The sequence below is a fragment of the Orbicella faveolata genome, unplaced genomic scaffold (assembly GCF_042242905.1).
Source record: "Orbicella faveolata isolate gen_17 unplaced genomic scaffold, um_ofav_v1 contig_35, whole genome shotgun sequence".
Lineage (NCBI taxonomy): Eukaryota > Metazoa > Cnidaria > Anthozoa > Scleractinia > Merulinidae > Orbicella > Orbicella faveolata.
This window is the reverse complement of record NW_028301564.1, coordinates 16,477,501-16,498,229: the sequence shown is the minus strand read 5'-3', so window position 1 is coordinate 16,498,229 and position 20,729 is coordinate 16,477,501. Positions and strand designations below refer to the sequence as shown.

The window sequence follows — 20,729 nt, the reverse complement described above, 5'->3', positions numbered from 1 at the left end:
CCATAGATATCAATTAGTGATTGTGAAATGTTTGTCTGGAAATCTTTGTCGTTCTTATGTCTAGAAGATTCGTATCTAACCAATCAGCGTACTTTAACTAAGGTGTGCCTCGAAGATAAGAAACAATTGTTTGTGATTTAATTAGCTTTTGAGTCGAAGGAATCTGTCAGTCAGTCGAGTCAAAGAGTTGTGAAATCTAGCGAGAATCGAAGAGGAGAAGAATAAAATCTTGTGAAGACGAGACAGTGTGAGCTATCCTTTTCTAATTCCCCACACCGTGTTAAAGAATCTTTTGTGGTTAGTCTAAGTGACGTAACTCAAACGGTGAAGAACTTCGCCGCCGAATTAAACGTGAAACGAAAATCATGATAAATATCCGTACTGAGAGAAGTAGTGCACTCGTCTCCGGATCGAGCGGTCCGTCTTCGAACCATGGCCGGGGACATTGTGTTGTGTTCTTGGGCAAGACACTTCACTCTCACATCGCCTCTCTCCACCCAGGTGTATAAATGGGTACCGGCGAATTTAATGCTGTGGGGTAACCCTGCAATGGACTAGCATCCCATCCAGGGGGCAATAGAAATACGCTCCTGGTCGCTTTCTGCTACAGAAACCGGGATAAGCTCCGGCCTGATGGGCTCGTCTGCAGACTTAAACTTTACCTTACTGAGGAAAGAGGAAACACTGATGCCAAACCTCTCGCGGTCTGTTTACAAATTAACAGTCGAGAAGCCGTTTCCAGAAAAATAACACCGAATTCCAATTCTTGCGCGCCGCGGCTTTTCTCCTGTCACTAAGGTCAGGTTTTAGCAATCTACTGCATAACTCAAGGGCCCGTATAAGCAATAGAGACGGCGGAGTGACACAGTTTAAGACATTCATGAAAAATGGACATTTTCTTTGCAATTAGGGATAAGATGCCACAGAATTAGTAAGTAAGTAAGTAAGTAAGTAAGTAAGTAAGTAAGTAAGTAAGTAAGTAAGTAAGTAAGTAAGTAAGTAAGTAAGTAAGTAAGTAAGTAAGTAAGTAAAGACTTTATTTAAAGAGGGTAGCACTAAAATAGTATAAAAATACTAACAAACCAGTGGCCCTCTAAAAATTATGTTCACTGACTATTTTGTGACTCAAGAAAAAACTATTAAATGGTCTGAAATGAATGTCAAAGACACATCCCCCTTAGAAAACTGCAACAACTTACTTCAAAAAAACATAAAATTTAAGCTAACGTCGCTGAAAGGGAAACTTTCTCTAATGAATTTATCCTTTTTAATCAAAAAATATGTTGCTCTCTCTTGAGTCTGAAGTTTGAGAGGACGATTTTTAAAAGTTCACAGCGAAAAAAAAAACAAAAACAATATACCCTTCCATGCACGGTTTTTTCAACTTTGAATATGGGCCAAAAACGCGTAACGAACGCAATCTATTGACACGACTGGAAAGAACCCCTGCGAGTGGTGTATTGAAAAATCGCAAATTAACTATAAAGCCTCGCAAAGTCGAATTCTGCAGTTTTTATCCGTAAAAGGGTTTGGCTTTTGTTCAGAGATTTTTAGTCCACCCGTCTTTATTAGCTTCCGAAGCCCTAAACATGTCTCTCAGCTTTTAATTCGTTAAAAAATGTACGGCGTAAGTATTTTTCTAGCTTGTCATTTCTCAGAAAGGCCGACTGAATAGGCCCGGAAAAGCACTTCTTCTTAAGATCTTTGCCATGCAACAGGGGAGTCCCCGATGGTTGCGTTACTAAATATCGCGCTAAGCAAGAACTATAAACCCCGGAGCGTTACCTAAAATTACGTGATGTAGATTGCGAGCAGTCTCTTATTTGCTCGAAGATCAGCGAGGGAAGAAACGCTGACCAACGAGAAGAGGCGAGCGGTGAAACCGCGAGGGGCGCCTTCTGAGCGTAATGCAGCAGTACAGATCAGAAGTTCAAAGCACTGGCTAGACGCATTTGTCTTATGAAATACACTGCTTTTGATATATAAGTTACAATTAGCGTCGCCTAGAGGAGGACAAAAACTCAAAAATTCGAGTTTAAATAAAGTTTATGGATGACTGTGTCAGTAAGAAATGAAAGTGACCAATTGTCCTTAGGGCCTGATTACATGGCGAATTTCAGCCCGGGCTGAAATTTCAGCCTGGTTAGCCGGGCTGAAATTTTAGCCCGGCTTCTTAAACAAATTCTCATGAAATCAAATTGGCGATTACATGAAGAGGGATTCAGCCCGGGCAAACGGACTGAAAAGTCTGAAAAAATCCCATGTAATCGAGACGGAATTTCAGCCCGGGCTGAAAAGCAGGAAATAAGATGGCTTCCGCTAAGAAGTAGAAGCGATCTCAATGGAATAAAGGCGATAAAATAGAGAATCTCTCTAATTTCAAAGCTTAGATGGAATATAAGAGCATCGAGACAAGGTTAAACAGCACGAGGCTGTCAGGGAAGCCATCAACTCGGCAAGCTTGAGGACATATTTTCCGGCTTTCTATAAAAGTACGTCTTTCTGGCTGAGAGACAGGTTTCGTTTCAGTTCCATCATCATTGTAGGGTGTTACTATCCCAAAAAGTTTAAAATTGAGCGCCAACAAAAAGTCAAACCACGAGAGAAGGAATGCGCCTATTTTCATGATTCGTGTTCTCGGCGCCATTTTGATTCTCTGGAGACTTTTCGCACACAATTTCATATTTGGCGCGGAGGCTAATATTTCAGCCCGGGCTGAAATTCGTTATGTAATCGCAACACAATTTCAGCCCCCTTAGCCGGGCTGAAATTTCAGCCCGGGCTGAAATTCGCCATGTAATCAGGCCCTTAGTCACCATTTCATAAAGTTCATGCTCCGGAATGGACAAAAGAAGTTGTCACACTCAAGGACCCTCGGCCCTTCACGCAAGATTAAATTTTGAAACAATTATATTTCCTTCATGCGCCAAAGAAATTTCTTCGTTTATACATGTTTTTCACTGTATCCCAAACTCACTGAATTTGTTACAGATATAATTAAGACAAAGTAACTCAGAAGCAGTTGAATGACTGAAAAGGTTAGTGTCGGCCGAACTACTCCCTTTTTATTCTGTGATTTCTTTAAAATAATTTTCGCGTGTAGCCAAATTTATTTGGCATCTTCCTTTCGGCAAAAGCAAGGTTTTTTCTAAAGGCTTCGTACCTATGGATGGCAGTCTCGTCAGGTTGCAAAAAACAAAATAAGCAACTAGGAACATTTTTCTTCAGTGGCTAGAGGTCGTCCTGGCCTTTTTCCTTCGCATCCCCAGACCATTCTTGCACAAGTTTAGGACGTTTTTGACTTAATTAAGGCAGCTGTAAAAGGTGAATGAATGAATTGTTAGTATGAATGAACGTCCTCTTGGAATTTGGTTTTTAACCGTCGCGGGTTTTTATCTGCAGGACTTCAAAAGGCGCTGACCTTTCTTTTGGGTTACAGTATTTCTTGTACAGTACAGTGTAACGCACGTTCAAAACCCCTTTCATAAAGACCCCACACTCTCGTCCTAGCGCGAGTTGCTTTTCTTGCCGTAAACCAGTGTTGACTGAATACAAATCTGTAAACGACAGGAAGAAAAACAATGGCCGGTCGATCAATCATTAGGTGGAATCGGTTTGGGCCTTCAGACTAATAGTGGGTCAGTGGGCTATGCCCAAGTAATAATAGAGAGGCAAGTCAAGACTGTGGTAAACTAAATGGCTTTATTTGCTTGGCTTCATTAAATCTCTTACAGTGTTAATCAGTGATTTTAACTGTGAAACTTGCTCTAGCTTTTTTGTCCTTCTATATCAACAGACAAATTATAAAAAAAGCTAATTGTATTCTGTACGAAGCAAAGAATAATATATCAGTATTATTAAATTGCTCGGTAAAGGCAGACAAAGGAAGCTTTATCCACTGACCCACCGACAGATTTCATTGCAGATATCATCGCACACAGCATAGCAGCCCAATATACTGCAGATATATTTGCACTCTTTGCGACACACCCAGTGACATATCCAAAACCCCAAACCACGTTTGGAACCTAAACAGACAAGAAACAAGAGGTAAATCTTTTGTGGATTTCAGACGCTTGTAAGACTCGACTGTACTTTAAGTCGTCCTTAAACTTCGTTGATGGCGAAGGGACTATATACTTATCTGAGTTGCAACATGATGCAAATTATCATAATGTACCAAAATAAGAAAATAGAAGAGGAAACTACACTGCTAATGAAGGGAAAAACAGATTCGATTTATCCCCCGTCAGGTTCACGTGCTGTGGGACAGATCACACACTAAGTGATGTAAATCGATATTTAGTTAACCAATTTTTTAATTAATTAGTTTATTGATTAATTAATTAATACACTGTGACAGATAATGACTCCCACCACGGTTTCTCGATTGTGTTCACTTACGTGTCGTCAGCTCTGTTTTTCTGAGTTGTACAGCGGTAGTTGAATCCACCTCCCCCTCGACAACAACGTTAATGGGAACTTTTTCACATAGATTTGCCATTTCATCACTCAGTTCAGAACGGTCTTCTAGAGTTCCGACAACTTTGAGCTTCACTTCAGTTTGTTGTCTTGGTATCGTAACCCGTCCACCTTTATCTCCCTAGTAAGAAAGTAATATATGAAAAGGGGAAATTCTTCATTCTATGAAAGTGATCTATAAAATGTTAGCTAGCTTGGAACCAGACTTTCGTATGGCTTGAGAAGCCCAAAGACTTTTTTTTCACCTATTCATAAACAATGTTCAAGACATTAAAGCCCAGTTTTGTCAGTCTTAGCTAATAGATTCCATATAATTTACTTCCTTACTTGACATTAACTATAAAGGAACGGGTTGAAATCAGTAAATGTACAAATTAGGGAGATTGAGTTTGGGAAATGTATATTTGAGTCATTTCAAATGCCGCCATGGTTCAAACTAACGAAAACAAACGTTAAGTTACCAGCAGTTTCTTTAAGTTGCCTGGCTTAGGAACATCATCGATTGAATCTCTCAAAAAGCAGGAATTGGTCGCTGGCAGATGGATCATCGTCAAATTCTGCAAAACAAGGTCACACGTGATTTGCTTAGCAGTTCTACAACAGCTCTTGAATTAAAGTTAAGTGACTAATAAGCCGAAAGGGGGCTTAAGGTTTAAGTTGACATAAGGAAACCAGTTTCCCGAAGTACGTAAAGGCTGTTCATTACGAACTTGGCTCTATATATTTTCATATCCGCAGTTTCAAGACAGATCATATCATTGACACACTCAGAGACACAAGAGAGATGACACTGTCTTGTAGCACAAGAAAGTCCGCTGTTGACCGACATGTACACTAGAATAACCTGTAGTATACGTACTATAGTGTATAAAAAGTGTAATCATGTTATAACCTTCTTAAAGTCGTAGAGGATATCTCCTGCTTCATCATCGGGCGAAGTCTTTAGCACGTGGAAAGTCTCTGTTTCTTTCTCAGTGTCAACTTCAACCTGTTCGTCATAATCCTTGCCGTCTTTGTTCACCTTCAATGTGTATTTGGACACTGGATTACGCGCGGGATCCTGCATAATCTGAAGAATAAAAACGTATCAGGGTAATTATCCGATCTTTTAATATAATGTAGCGGGCGTTTAGTCCCACTTTTCAACGATAAGCCTCCGAGGGGAATTTCACACCAAAGGAGCTCAGTTACGGTATATTTTAAGTTATTATGGCCACGTACAACATTAGCTTGCAATTGAAGGAAACCTGAAAATAGTAGCTTACTAAGGTAGAAAAACACCAAAGAGATAATAATAAACCATAAAGAAACAAGGATGGTTTAGGTTGGAAACGATTGACACGGATTACAAACGACGAACATGATGCTTACTGTTAGGATAAACTTTTTAAGACTCGTAAAACGTGAGTAAACTTGTTAATTATGCATTACTTTGGTCCATGTAAGCTGATCAGTTGGCATTTTATTGATCATGGCCAAGATTAATTGTCCACTGATTTAATCGTCCCCTTTTCTACATCGTATTTCGCGGCAAGAGGTGTTGGAATGCAGCCTCGAAATCCTTTCCCTTTTGGAAGCTAAGTTTCTCTTGAGCGTAAGACGATAAATTAAACTTTAAATCAGTTCTACTACACATAACGAAACGCATAGTAATTACAATGGAGTACTCAATTTTAAAGGCGTTACTTTTATTTACCTCTTTGTCCGTACATTTGCGGACAGTCGCTGCAGATGTAGCAGCAACAAGGACGGAAAAACACAGAAGGAACACCTTGAACTCCTAATGAAGGAAAGAAACAACATATGTAAGAGATTTATCCGGCTTCTGAGGAAAAGCAAGCTCTCTAGATTTCTGGTATTTTTCTGACTAGAACATGTGTTAAATTTCCTTAGTAGCGAATAGGAAAATTGTCAAATTAAAAGCTAAACTCACCATTTTTCTCTTGTAACAGAATAGCGACAGTTCTTCGTTCTTCTTGTGGCAGAGGACTTGAACCTTTCTCCAATGAGAATGGATGCAAATTCATAAACTAACCTTTTTTATACTATCGACCTTTCACTTGATATTACCAATTACATGAAATTTTACACCTGTTCTGTGGATTGACTTCTAAATGTTTCAGCTGCAATATTACAACCTTTATGACCTCGTACTAGCACTTCCTTCAGCTATGGTGCTACTGCGCGTGTTCAATATGTATAAGTGCAGTTCCGATTGCAGTTCCGGGATCAACCCTACCCGCCTCTAAATAAGTACTTTGAAAAATATGGGGTAACTGAAACTTATTATTGGACCTGAAATTGGCAATGGTAATACACTTTGGTGCAAAGATCATGACAGAATGCATGGTAACTGAAAAATTCACCTTGTGATGCGTGTAATCAACAAACATGGCCTCACAGTGTCCTAGGATAAGTTGTTCAACCCGCTTCAGCAATCATATTATTGCGCATGTGTGCAAATATATGTACCTGACTATCCAGATTGTATGACCACTCGACGGAACCAAACTCAAAAGGGGAATGTTACGGATTATATGATATTTTACACCTGCAACCAAGAGATTATCTCTTGCTGCAACTGAACTGATTATCTCATTATATTGTTTCAGCTCTACAACACAGGTCACATTTATGACCTCGCACTAGCACTTCCTTCAGCTATGGCGCTACAGAACATGCTCATAACCATACGTGCTGTTACCCTACCCCTCTCTTAATAATTATGAAAAAACATCCGGAAATCCGAAAGTTATTATAGGGCCTATATGTCATGTCCATGATGGCATTGCAACTTGGTGCAAAGATCACAACAAACTGGTAAAAATTATATCCATCCGCACTGCTCGCAATAGATTTTCAACAACGTGCAACATTTTAATTTGATGCATTTTGTCTAATTCTCCAAACGTAACTTCAAAGTCACCTAAAATCAACTCTTTAACTCTCTTCAGCAATTATAGTCTTGCGCATGTGCTGCGGAAATTGCTGCCTGATTATGTAAGTAAACTCAATTGGGGTTATTAACGATTACATGATTGACGGCTAAAATTAGACTGACTTTCCCATTGTTTGCACACACTATTCTAGTAACCGGCGTTCATCTCCTTCCTTCAGCTTTGGATGCACTGCGCATGCCTAATAACTCTAAATTGCGTTCCTGGGAGAGTTCCTGGAAACAAGCAAAAGAGCAAAAAACATATCTGAGCCAGAAATGAGAGGATGTGGTTATAAATTGAAAAGCGCGCACAGGTCGCATAACTTTTGATGTGCCCTTAAGTTTTTCTAGGTTACTTTTGTTGCAACATGTGATACGTTCACCAAAGGTGACCTTGTGACCCGGCATAAGCACTTCCTTTAGCAATGATCATATTGCTGCAACCCTTTGGTCGTATAAATAAGCGGCTTAATATTACACTGTAAATACCAAACAACGTCATTTGGGGGATAGATCTAAACTGCAAAAATATGTCGTCGCTCAAAGAGTATCTCATGGACTTGAAAAATCCGCCAACTTACCGAGAACTGTCGATAAAGGGAGATTTAAAACACTGCTCATTTTGCAGTTTGTTTTGGGCACACAAAAGCATAGATGGCCTTACGAACTTTCTAATGGTGTAAAGCCGAGTTGGTGAACGCTATTCGTTCCCTGCTTACTGTCTATCAAATACGAAAGAAAGGCTACCGTGACTGACAAGGTCTCATAAAGTAACGTTAGTAGATCGTTTTACTTTCGCATGGTCAAAAATGTCGCACGAATGTCCCAACATAAACTTGCCCTTCCCGCTCTTGGTCTCTCCTACCCTACGGCCCCCTAGTTGATGTTAAGCGAAAAGCAAGGCTATGTCGACGGCCGCTGAGTGTGTTAGCAATTTTAGCTAGGTTAGGGTTAGCCTGCGAACACAGCCGTCCTTCTTCGCTTCCCGCTCCGAGTGGCGTTCAACTTCGAGCGAGGAGCAAAGAAGGAGGGCTGTTTTTTCAGGTTAGGTTAGCGTATGTTTCCCGTGCTCTTTATGCTCCTTTACGTAGTGACCATGATACTATCCGGAAGCCAACCGGATACTAACCGGAAATATGTTGTGACACTGTTTTGCTTACTTGAGACAACAAAAACAGGAAGTTATCAGTCGCAAGTGCGATCGTCGACACACACAAAAATAAGCGTCGGACGGCCTTTGAGCCACGATTCTGGTTCTCTCGGCTCTTCTGGATACCTGAATGCTGTAGTCGGAAATAATTAACGTAAATACTAGAACAGGTAACTGGGTTGATGCCGTGTATCAACAGTAGTCCGAAATGTCAGACTTCTTCTCGTACTTATCTCTCCCCATGCGCCTCTCCACAGTCCTCTTCTCACTGATCATCCCCGTTACTTTGCTGAGTACCCTTCCTTTTACCCCCACCCCACCCCTGGCTTAGAGCCGGCAGGAATATAGATACAAAGAAATGACTAGTTCGTTACTGCTGTGAAAAGAAATACCTTCCGACTTAGGAATTAAATCAGTCAGTTTGTTGCGTTCTGTCTATATTTCAGCTTCCTCGCATGATACACTAAATATTTTACATTAAGTTGCAACATTTTAATTAACATTTAAAACTTTGTTCGGGCAGCATGACTGTGGAGATCCAGATGATTATTATGGGGCCTATTTGTCATATCCATGATGGCATTACAATTTGGTACAACATTTTAATTTGGTGTATTTTGTCTAATTTTCAAACGTGGCCTCCAAGTCAGCTAAAGTCAGCTCTTCAACTCTCCTCAGCAATCATAGTACTGCGCATGTGCCGGGAAAATTGGTGCCAGATTACGTAACTAAACTCAAACAAGGGTATTACGGATTAGATAATTGACGGCTAAAATTAGACTGATTTTCCCATTGTTTGGGTTTTACTATTCTGGTAACCGGTATTCATGACCCTCCTTCAGCTATGTTGGCACTGTGCATGCCCAATAACTCTAAATGACGGTCCTGGAAGAGTTCCTAGAAACAAGCAAAAGAGCAAAAAACTTATCTGGGCCAGAAATAAGTGGCTGTGGTTATAAATGAAGGAACGCGCACAGGTCGCGTAACTTTTGATGTGTCCCTAAGTTTTCCTAGATTACTTTTTCTGCAACATGTCATACGTTCACGAAAGGCGACCTTGTACATGTGGCCCCGCATAAGCACTTCCTTTAGCAATGATCATATTGCTGCAACCCTTTGATCGTATAAATAAGCGGCTTAATATTACACTGTAAATAGCAAACAACGTCATTTAGGGGATAGATCTAAACTGCAAAATATGTCGTCGCTCAAAGGGTATCTCATGGACGTGAAAAATCCGCTAACTTACCGTGAACTGTCCATAACGTGGGAGATATATAACACCGCTTATTTCTGCAGTTTATTTTAGGCGCATGAAAGCATAGATGGTCTTAGGAACTATCTAATGGTGTAAAGCCGAGTTGGAGGTGAACGCTATTCGTTCCCTGCTTACGACTGTCTATGAAATACGAAAGAAAGGCCACCGTGGCAGGGTCTCATAAAGTCAACTTTAGTGGATCATTTTACTTTCGCATGGTCAAAAATGTCGCACGAACGTCCCAACATAAACTTGCCTTTCCCGCTCTTGGTTTCTCCTATCCCACGGCCCCCTTGTTGATGTTAAGCGGGAAGCAAGACTGCGGTCGACGGCCGCTGAGTGTGTTAGCAATTTTAGCTAGGTTAGGGTTTGCCTGCGAGAACAGCCGTCCTGCTTCTCTTCTTGCTCCGAGTGGCGTGTCACTCCGAGCGAGGAGCAAAGGAGGGCTGTTTTGTCAGGCTAGGTTAGAGTGTTCGCAGTTTTTTCCGTGCTCTTTATGCTCCTTTACGTAGTGGCCATGATACTAACCGGAAACCAACCGGATACTAACCGGAAATATGTTGCAAGTAATTGGGCAGATGTCGTGTATCAACAGTAGTTCAAAATATCAGACTTCTTGTCGTACTTATCTCTCCCCATGCGCCTCTCCCTCCCTCCCTCCCTCCCTCCCTCCCTCCTTCCCTCCCTCCCTCCCTCCCTCCCTCCCTCCCTCCCTCCCTCCCTCCCTCCCTCCCTCCCTCCCTCCCGCTGGAGATGTGTGTGGCATAGCTGCGGCTACTGAAAACAGCAAGGAGATGCTTCAAGGCCCGTCGTGTGATAAAAATAAATAAAAATATCCAGATGCTAGTGACTATCGTATCAAGTTTTGCTGCTTTGATTAAAAACCTTTGATTTGGAAGAGCTGAATGAAAAGTGAAAGAACTTCTAAAAGTGCATTGCGGCATTGAGACCAGTAGACTATATAGTTTATACCATGAAACAGCGAAAGAAAGTCTGCTTTTTTAGACTGGCAAATCTTTGCAACAATTTCAGACGAGATCGATTGGCTAAGATTCCAGACTAAAATGTGGTGTTCCAATTTGATAAAATTTAGGGCAAATTCTAAGAATCACCTCAAAAATGGCTGCTTTTTCGGTGTAAAATAGAAACCTTTCTCGGAGAATAGTTATTTTTACGTTGCATTCTTGGAAGTTCCGTTGGAAATGAGTGCAAAATTGGCCTAAAGTGAAACGTAGAGTTTAGACGGAAATCCATGATTGCCACTTAATTCCAAAGACGATTTTTGCAGTATACTCTGAATCTTAAACTGGTGTTAAAAGTCAGACGAAAAGTTTCCCTGTTTGCAAGGAATGAAAAAATTCTTTCAAGCAATTTCCTATTCTTTATTTGAACTGCAGTACACTATATACACTTAATTATTTTCAAATTAATTTATTTACAAAAAAGGGCATGTCCGCAACTAGCAAAGGCTAATCTAGGCAGGCCATGCCTTAATAGCCGAATTACGAAACTATACGAAATCAGAAATTAACTAATAAAATAAGAGGGAAAAAATACAGTATTAAATAACAACAAGAAAAACCGTTTCATTGACCTAATTTAAAATATTTAAGGCACAGCTACTGTTTATGCTAGCTAGAAGAGGACAGATCAGGAGATGCAAACTTGATAACAACTTAATGGCCACGCATAGGAAACCAAATGATTTTTTTTGAATTTCTTGCCTCGAGAGGTTCCTCCATAGAAAACGATTCAGAATTTCTGAACCCCCAAAGAACACTACAAAAGGTTCAGAATTTCTGATCCTCTAAAGAACACCAGAAAGGTGTTACTTTCCAAACTCGTTTTCTTCTTTATTTTGTTTAAATAACTATTACTTATTAACGATTATGTACATTTTTTAAGTTATTGCTATTCATGCTGTGATTGCTGTGATCAATGCAAGTTTCGTAATATAACCTTTGGAACCATGTAATTCTAGCTTTGCCCAACACGTTTTTACACCTTCAATCCAACTTTTTGAGTGGGCTACCAGTTCATTGACACTTCAGTTACACAACCAGTTTAACCATGCTCAAAGGAGAAGAGTGTGGGTAAAATTGTTTTGTAATGTACTGTAGTGTTCTTCTAATATTACAAGCAATTCTATTCTTTCTCTTTTAATTTGGCGTACTCCTCTTGGAGATGCTTTCTGGTAGACGGTAACAGTTTGCTGTCCTCAGTTAAGGAATATGAACATAAGATGATACAAGTTCTGGGGAGCTCATCAACCTATGGAGTCCACCTTCTGGGCACGTCTTGTGGACTCCACTTCCCCTTAATTAAAAGATCCTTTCCAGTACTGGATCTTGACCATATCTTCATTCACTTGAAGAACTTTTCCAATTACCGGCACTTTATCGTAATTGACCAGGTGGACTGCCACAAACTTTCCCACCTCAATGTTCTCCAAGCAGTCATCCACAGCTTCGACTGGGTTTTCCCGCTCTCGTGATGGCCTGTATCGTCCAGTGCAGTGTAGATCTGACAAACTAAAAACCACACTGCTTAGTTAAATGGGTTGCATCAGCATATTTTATGGTTAGGGATTCCATGAATGAAGAAAATTATAATGATCTGGACACTAAATACAAGTTTTAAATGATTTTCATTAGTACAAGTACACCTGTGGAGATGTATGCAATGTGGATGTTTTATTGTTTTTTTTTTTCCTAACAAATGCTCAGTCCTAACTTTAAATTTCCATTAACATACTTTACACCTCAAAAATCTGTAAGCTGCATGTACACTGTAAGCTGTACCCATCTGCCAATGTAGTAATAATACATATACTAAGCACCACTTGCCATAAACCAAGAAACACACCTGTTGAGTCCCAACTGTTTCTTTGTCACGTATGGCTTGCAAATGATCAGGAATGGTGATATCTTCATTTGCTGGCCTCTGCACTTTGGGACACCTTTTAAGAATTTCTAAAGGCCACTGCGAGTGATTAGGCAGCTCCAAAAGTTTGTAAATATCTCTCTTAATTCAGAGCCTCCACATCAATTTTGTTCAGCGTGGGCTGCTCAAGGCTGGGTCTCTCATTTGGTATGGACTTAAAAAGAGCAAAGATAAAAATGTCATAAACTGCACTTTGTAGACATTTTGTTATGGAAATTAAAATTAGAGCCCTCACCTTGGATACAGGGGTTTACAGGAGTATAGAAAGGGTTACAGGGGTATACAGCGGTTTACAGGGGTATACAAGGGGCTACAGGGTTTTACAGGGGTATTCAAGGGTATACAAGGGTTTACAAAGGTTGGGTTTACAGGGGTATACAAGGGGTTACAGGGGTTTACTGGGGTATACAAGGGGTTACAGGGGTTTACTGGGGTATACAAGGGGTTACAGGGGTTTACTGGGGTAAACAAGGGTTTACAGGGGTGTACAAGCGTTTACAGGGGTATACAAGGGTAAAGAAAGGTTGACAGGGGTATACAAGGGTTTACAGGGGTATACAAGGGTTTACAGGGGTATACAAGGGTTTGCAAGGGTATACAGGGGTTTACAGGGGTGTACAAGGGCTTACAGAGGTATACAAGGGTGAACAAAGGTTTACGGGGGTATACAAGGGTTTACAGGGATATATAAGGGTTTACAGGGGTATACAAGGGCTTACAGCTACAGCCATATCCTTGGGACATTATACGTAGTCTTACATAAGGTACTAACCAAAACTGAAAGAAAACTATCACGCGAACCGTGCGTCTCACCCGAGGATTTCACACGGCCATTTTTTCCTCGCGTTTTTCTTTCGCGTCACGCACTACGGACTAAGCGAAAGAGGGACTACTTCAGTTGTACTCTATGCTAGACTTTGCATTTACAGCAAATTGACTGTCTTTCGTTAACAAATAAAGAAGCCTAAGCCGTGTATTACACTGTGATAAAACACGACGGGAATTTGAGAACACGAGGGAAATCTTTAATCTTTAATCTTTAATCATTACTTATACACGGTAAAAACATCAGGTAGAAAAAATTGCATAATAATGACTAAAAATCCAATTCCTAACATTATATTAACTTACATTAATGTGCCACTTAAGAAAAATCCTGCTTTCCATGAATGCCGTGTTTAAAAATTATGGCAGAAAAGGCGTTTAAATTTGTTTAATGAACCAGACTCTCTAATGTTACAGGGTAAGCTGTTCTAAAGGGTAGCGCCGCTGTAACTAAAACTATTTTTCATGTAGTTAGTTCTTGGAAAGGGGACAACAAGTTCGTTTACCGAGTCCCTCAGAGAATAGCTTGATTCATTTCGCTTTATGAATTTAGACGTGAGATATTCCGGAACAAGACCGTTTAAAGACTTGAAAATTTGAAAATTTGACGTTGAGATTTCAAGTCTTTCCAGCTGATTTTGTGAAATAAGGAATCGACATCCACGTCAGTTTGATGAAGTTATAACACGAGCAGCACGGTTCTGTAGTTTTTGTAGCTTTTTAAATAATGTTTTGCCACAATTACCCCAGACAAGGCTGCAGCAATCAAAGTGACTTTGAACTAGTGAGTTGTAATTACTGAGTAGAGGGTGGATTGAGGCACAAATGGCTTAACTCGCTTTATGGCTCCAACAGCGGAAGCGATCTTTTTACACAGTTTACCAATGTGGGAATGCCACGTTAAATTTTCATCGATATGTATTGCAAGGGATTTCACAGAAAAACCTTGTTCAATCGGAACATTATCAATGGAAACTTCGAGTGTATCAGATAGAGTACTTTATCTTTGCCTGGAGCCGATCAGCATAAATTCAGTTTTTGTAGCGTTCAAGGTAAGTTTGTTAGACACTAGGCATTTGCTTAGCTTTTCAAGGTCGTGAGATAGATTAGACTGGATCAAATGTAAATCAGAACCAGCATAAGTAATGTGGGTGTCATCAGCATACATTCTAGGTACGCTGAACGATAAACAGTTAGGCAAATCGTTAATATAAATTAGAAATAAAAGAGGACCAAGGATCGTTCCCTGTGGCACACCACGTTGAAGAGTGGTGAAGTCAGAGAGATAACCGTTAACTGAGCACTGTTGTGTGCGATTCGTTAAATACGATTTGAACCAATCAAGAGTTTTCCCTTGAACGCCACACCGATTCATTTTAGTTAGTAATATCTCACGATCAACAGTGTCGAATGCCATTTTTAAGTCGAGGTACACTACACCATTGACGTACCCACAATCGATATTAGACGCCCAGCTGTCAGTGGCTTCAAGAAGAGCAGTAACAGTTGAGTGCAAAGACCTGAAACCAGATTGTTGTTTAGAGATGATTTCTTCACTATTTAAGAAGTTGTATAACTGATCGTTCACAATCCTCTCGAACACTTTGGCGACTACGTAAATCACTGAGATAGGTCGGTAGTAGTTTAAATCAAATTACTCGCCCTGTTTAAACAATGGAGTCACTCTGGCAAATTTCCAGTCGTCAGGGAATATGGCAGACATCAGGGATTTATTAAACAGATCGCATAACGGGCCTGAGATAATATCAGCACACTCACGAATCAACCTAGCAGAGATATTATCTAGCCCTGTAGCTTTAGTTTTTGCCAATTTATTTAGATGAGTAAAGACAACACTGGTAGTAGTTGGACGAAAAAGAATTTGTTGTAGTTTTCAGGAACAGAGTTTAAATAAACCGACTCCTCGGCCGAAGTTAAAGGTATTTCACGGGCTAGTCTGGGCCCAATAGTTGAAAAATGTTCGTTAAAGACGTTGCAAATCTCGTTAGAGTCACAGATAGAGGTGTCATTTACTTTCACTTCCTCTACTATCCGTTTGTTCTGACGACGAGACATGAGGTTATTTATAGTTCTCCAAGTCCTTCGAGCATTCCCGTCGGATTGAATAAAACTATTGTGATAATAGGATGCCTTAGTGGTTTTCACTTCACTGTTGATTCGATTTCGGAGCTTTCTGTAATTGGCCCAGTCTTGAGGATTCTTTGTTCTTACCGCTTTCCTTTTAGCAGCATCGCGACAACGCATACCCTTCTTCAAGGCTGAATTAATCCAGGGTGTTTTGTTCAATTTAGTACGTCTAGTTCGAAGAGGAGCATGTGAGTTAACAATGCGCAAAAAGTTTGTTTTCCAGTTTGACCATACCAAATTTGGATCTTCTGATTCATCAAACGACCAGTTTTGCTGAGCAATTTCATTTCGAAAATTTTCACGATCAAGATTTCGAAAATTTCTGTAAGAGATGGAAGACTGTGTCCCTTAGATGGTAAATCAGAAGATAGTTTCCGATAAACATAGACGAGGCTATGATCGCTGATGGCAATATGGGACACTCCGGAACAGCCTACCCTGTCTGTATAATTTGTATAGATCGGGTCAATTAATGTAGATGAGGATTCTGTAACACGCTTTGGTTCATTAATTAGTTGTTTGAGTCCATATAAATCCGAAATCTCAAGTAAACGATGAGTGATTGCATGTAGGAGAGGCCAAATTACAGTTTAAGTCACACGAGCCGCAGACGAGTGTTTTCTACATTTAATAAACCAAGCCTTTGGCTTTTCGCGGTAAAAGCATTCCTTAAAAATACCTGCCAGTTTTTTTTGAAGTCATGTTTGATGATAGTGCGAATTTTAAAGTTGCAATAAAAAATTGTAAATGGTTCACTTAAGTTTAGCACCCTCCAGAGCTGAGGATATACGTGCTTTACATAGCTTGTCTGGTGTACGGTATAAAGATATTTGTGATGCAGTATAAATAGCGATTCTAGTGGTTTGTCATTCGTTTTCCTTTGAATTTAACAGTTGGAGTTTGAAAGTCAAAAGGAATCAGGAACAAGCAGCCTGAAAATTGCATTGTTCAAGGCGAAATACTTCAATAAGTTTACATCAAGTCCCCCGTTCGACAAGTGCTCCTCCAGAGACGTCAACAAATTGGCCGAACAGCTAGCGCATGGCCTTGACTCGCTGGACTCCAGCCCTCGCTCAGTAGGCGTTGCAGGGGCGCCCACAAGTCCCGGGGTGGGGGGGTGGCACGGCCATATCAGGGCTCGAAATTGCGACTCACTGGTCGCCAATGCGACCAAAAATTGAGCACTGGCGACCAAATTTTCAGAACTGGTCGCCAGCTGGCGACTCGCGTTTTGTCCGATAACTAAAGAAAACCACGACACAACTTTATTTTTAAATCTTTATATTAGGAAATCAATCGGATATGGTAGCTAGTGTACAACTCACCTTTCCGTCCCCAGTAAAATAATGTCTGAATATTACAAGATAATCGAAAAAATGGAATGTATTTCGACACGTCGATACTGCGTTCACGGCGCGCCATATTGTTTCAGCGGTTTCTTCCGAAACTGGGATCGCAGGCGCACTTCAACACCATGTGCTTTTCATTTGCCGCGAAACTGGCGGCAGATACCAATCAGTTGAAGGAATATACGTGAGTTTTTACGTGCGGGGAATGAAGATTCAAGCATGGCGTTGTTTGTCGGCAGCGAAAGGCGGCGAGGAAAGCAAGTCGAAAATAAAGAACGGCATTTCGAAGAAGTAGCAAAGGGAAAATACGCAAGGACCCGTGTTTGTCTGACAATGAAAACCACGGACTTAAAACGTTTTATGCTTCGCTTCGTTTAAAATGACTATGGAGACAACCATCACCTTCGGACCAGAGACATATCACCTGAGAACAACAGTAGCTTTATAACTAAGTGTTACTCGTGTTGTTTTTAATTGTTTTCGCTCTTCAGTTGTGACTTTTCTTGCATGCAAAGTAACGTATAAAATCGCGTTCTTGTGTAAGTTATAATTATATAAAATAAGTTGGTGACCAAAATTTACGATCTGGCGACCAAAATTTTTCCGTTAGTCGCCAGCTGGCTCCCGAACGAAAAAGTTCATTTCGAGCCCTGCATGTATGGGCTATAATTATAGGTATGTGCCGCTGTGAAGGGTATGTTTTTCAAGCAGCTTACTCTAGGATAGGGTATATAAATCAGAGCGTTTGGGTCTAGAATTAGCTCTTATTAAGAGAGTGTCTCTGTAAGAGCGGTCCGGTCGATTTTGCTTGAGACACAGATTTAACTCATTTCTTGTGTGTTTTAAGACATTCATTTACCTATTCTAAAACCACAATCCGTTTGATCGGATCTCTTTATTTTTCAGAGTTTTACGGAAATTAAATTTCAATCAAGCGAAGGCCTGTCGTGACACTTTTTAAGACTTAAATTTGAGACAACTTTGGAGGACAATTTACAAAAAACTACGGGACTCAGCAAAAAACAAATACCACAGCCATGTATATTAACTCTATCTTATCCATCGAGGCGACTTTCGTGAACATCACCTTTCAATCAAGAAAACAGGAAGACTTTAGTGACACCTTATCAGTTCGCTTAAGTCACACACACGAAAACCGATCAAATTCAAAGTAAATTTTTGAAAAAGTGAGGCGTTCTTAACTGATCCAACTAACATAGCTAGGAAGTCGGTGCCATAGAAAAGGTAACTACAGAAAAAAACTTCGCGGCCCGACCTTTACTAAAACTTTATAACTCCGTGAACTTACCTAATTTTCGGCAATCTCCAAGTTTGGCCTACCATTTTGAGGGACTCGTCAACATGAAGCGTTGCAGATATAAATCGAGCAGGTAGATCTAAAACCGTCAGAAATACATACGAAAGCATTCAAATGAACTTTACTTCCAATTCCAGCGGCAAAATTTGAAATTGTCCGTTAAACTTACCATTCCTACATCCCCATGCGACCATTTCTTCCAACAATTCAAACACTACAACTAGTGTTCGAATTCCCCTCGTCGATTCCACCGTAAGAAATAACCTGTGCCACCTAAGCTTCGACTCGAATGTGAAGTACGAATCAAATAACATAACTGCTTCATCTTCGAGGCAATACCTCGCTGGTATTTTGATTTTCTGATCGGACAAGGAAGGTAATCAGGAAGTGATCGCCATGTTTACGTCATAAACGTGACCGCTGACAAGCCGCTGAGTGAAAACAATACGGCGCGGGGTGGGGTGGGTGGCGGGCTTATCGTCACAAGGTATTCGAATACATGCTAAAAAAGCTTTAGGACTCTCAGTCTAAACAGTGAAGGCATGTACAGACAACTTTTATTTTATTCTCATAACTTTGTCCTTTAAATTAGAGCTGGTATTAATTAATAGAATTATTCAAATATTCTTAACCTGGGTACCCATATGACTTTTGTGCTTGTCATAAGTGGTATAAAATAAGGTGTCTTTTCTTCCAGAACTTTTAATTTATACCCCATTGCACGGAATGAACACTATACTATACAATCATTTTTTGCTGTTCCCAGGAATGTATGCATAATCATTGCTTTATACAAAGCTGACTCTAAAATATGATTTTCCATAACAGTGACCAATGTCATTTACCTATGGTGTTAATAAAACTAGTATTGTATAATTTTTAGCGTTGTCCACTTTTAAGCCCAACATACAATTGTCAAGTGAACTATGTTAGTTTCAGCTCATTCCTTGATTCGATCTGACCCTTTATCACTAAACCCTATTCTTTTCATTTGCAATTTTCCTGTACATTTCATACGACAACGACAAAGAGTTTTACGAGTAAATATACAAATACATGCAAAAGGCCGGCTAAATAAGCTCCTCCCCCTGCTCCTAATTTTTTGGTTGCTTTCGCCCCAAGCCTCTACACGACTGCCTGTTAGCTAAAAGGAAATTTGAAAGACTGCTATGCAGGACACCTTTTCTTTTTCATTTTCGGTTACCCTCTACAATTTTTTATAAGTATGTAAAGATATAAAAAAAACACAAAGGTTTTTACAAGTAAACTGTTTTTTGTGTAACAAACTAAATATATACATATACTTTGTTCTGGCAAAATGGTGGCTAAGAACGACTGAACATATACGTACTCGGAAATTAAATTACGCTGTTTGGTTTCCCGTTAAAACATTACGTAAGAATGATGCCTGTCTGTTCAAATTGTGACAAAACCACTTCACTAAGTCAAAGCAAAACAGAAAAAAGTGTAATTTTCATAACCAACTTACAATCTCTCCATTACAGACAGCAACAAGGGCCATTGCGTCACTGCTTGATGGTGTAATTATCCTTTTTACTGAGCACTGGCATTCATGAGTCATTTCCTTTATTTTTGACATTAGAACAACTTTGGAATCTCTAGATTTAAATAGGAGCTCGAAGAAAATACAGCTTTCCTTAAGCATGGAAACAGTAAAATAGTTCGATTTTTCTTCTTGACGTAGTCACACAAGTCATAAAAGTCATAGACAATCGGATGCGTTAAGCCAATTCCTGTTACAACTGATTCGACGGTGGTCATGTGACTCACTTCTTTCTCGTCAATTGATTCCTCGTCAGATTTATCGTCACCGCGGTGCTTGGAGACGGACCTGCCCGTCTCCTTCTCGAGGAGGACAAACGGGAGAAAAATCCTTGTATTTGGGCTTCGGTTAGCCACTCTTCCCGGGAAAACAGGCGCTCCCCGTTTTACCCCTTCGCTTTCCTCATATCTTGCGAGACTTGTCGCGGATCCTCTCTCCTTCCAGATTGTTCACCAATTTCAAACTTGGAGGTGAGATACTGCCTTACTTTCTCTAAGAAGCGAACAGCGCCACCGTTTGGTTTATTGAGTGCTCATCCTTCACTTAAATTCGACTGGAAAGGTTCGCTACCTTGTCTCTCGATAACATTAGTGCTGTCGTCTTCTGAAAGAGTAAGGGGTGAGAATTTTTCAACCCAGTCTCGTTTGCGTTTGTCGCACACACTCTCTGTATGTTGTCCAACAGATATCTGCAGCTCCATTTCTTCGACAGATTTGAATGTCCTAGCACATGCTGGTTCTGGGCATTCCAACAC

General features: G+C 40.3%; 1 protein-coding gene, 1 long non-coding RNA gene and 1 pseudogene across 2 annotated transcripts; all 3 read right to left on the bottom strand.

Moving 5' to 3' along the window:
• Positions 1-3,683: 3,683 nt before the first annotated feature.
• LOC149103504 (uncharacterized) lies at positions 3,684-6,489 on the bottom strand. Its single transcript, XM_089273416.1, has 6 exons — positions 6,416-6,489; positions 6,179-6,262; positions 5,375-5,551; positions 4,944-5,039; positions 4,405-4,603; positions 3,684-4,028 (listed from the first exon to the last, which is right to left on the bottom strand). Exons 1-6 carry the CDS (start codon positions 6,416-6,418, stop codon positions 3,892-3,894), a joined length of 696 nt encoding a protein of 231 aa, XP_089129542.1. The 5' UTR covers positions 6,419-6,489; the 3' UTR covers positions 3,684-3,891.
• An 11,468-nt stretch (positions 6,490-17,957) lies between these two features.
• LOC149103503 (uncharacterized) lies at positions 17,958-19,052 on the bottom strand. Its single transcript, XR_016202126.1, has 2 exons — positions 18,581-19,052; positions 17,958-18,490 (listed from the first exon to the last, which is right to left on the bottom strand). It is a non-coding gene; the product is annotated as an uncharacterized LOC149103503 (long non-coding RNA).
• A 940-nt stretch (positions 19,053-19,992) lies between these two features.
• Positions 19,993-20,729, bottom strand: part of LOC149103502 (uncharacterized) — a 2,620-nt pseudogene continuing 1,883 nt past the window's right edge.

Excerpts from the sequence above, each read along its gene's own strand:
- LOC149103504 (XM_089273416.1), bottom strand. Across the intron at positions 5,040-5,374 it reads TCCTCTACGACTTTAAGAAG|AATTTGACGATGATCCATCT; the intron begins GTTATAACATGA and ends CTTGTTTTGCAG. Across the intron at positions 4,029-4,404 it reads AAAAACAGAGCTGACGACAC|GTTCCAAACGTGGTTTGGGG; the intron begins GTAAGTGAACAC and ends TTGTCTGTTTAG.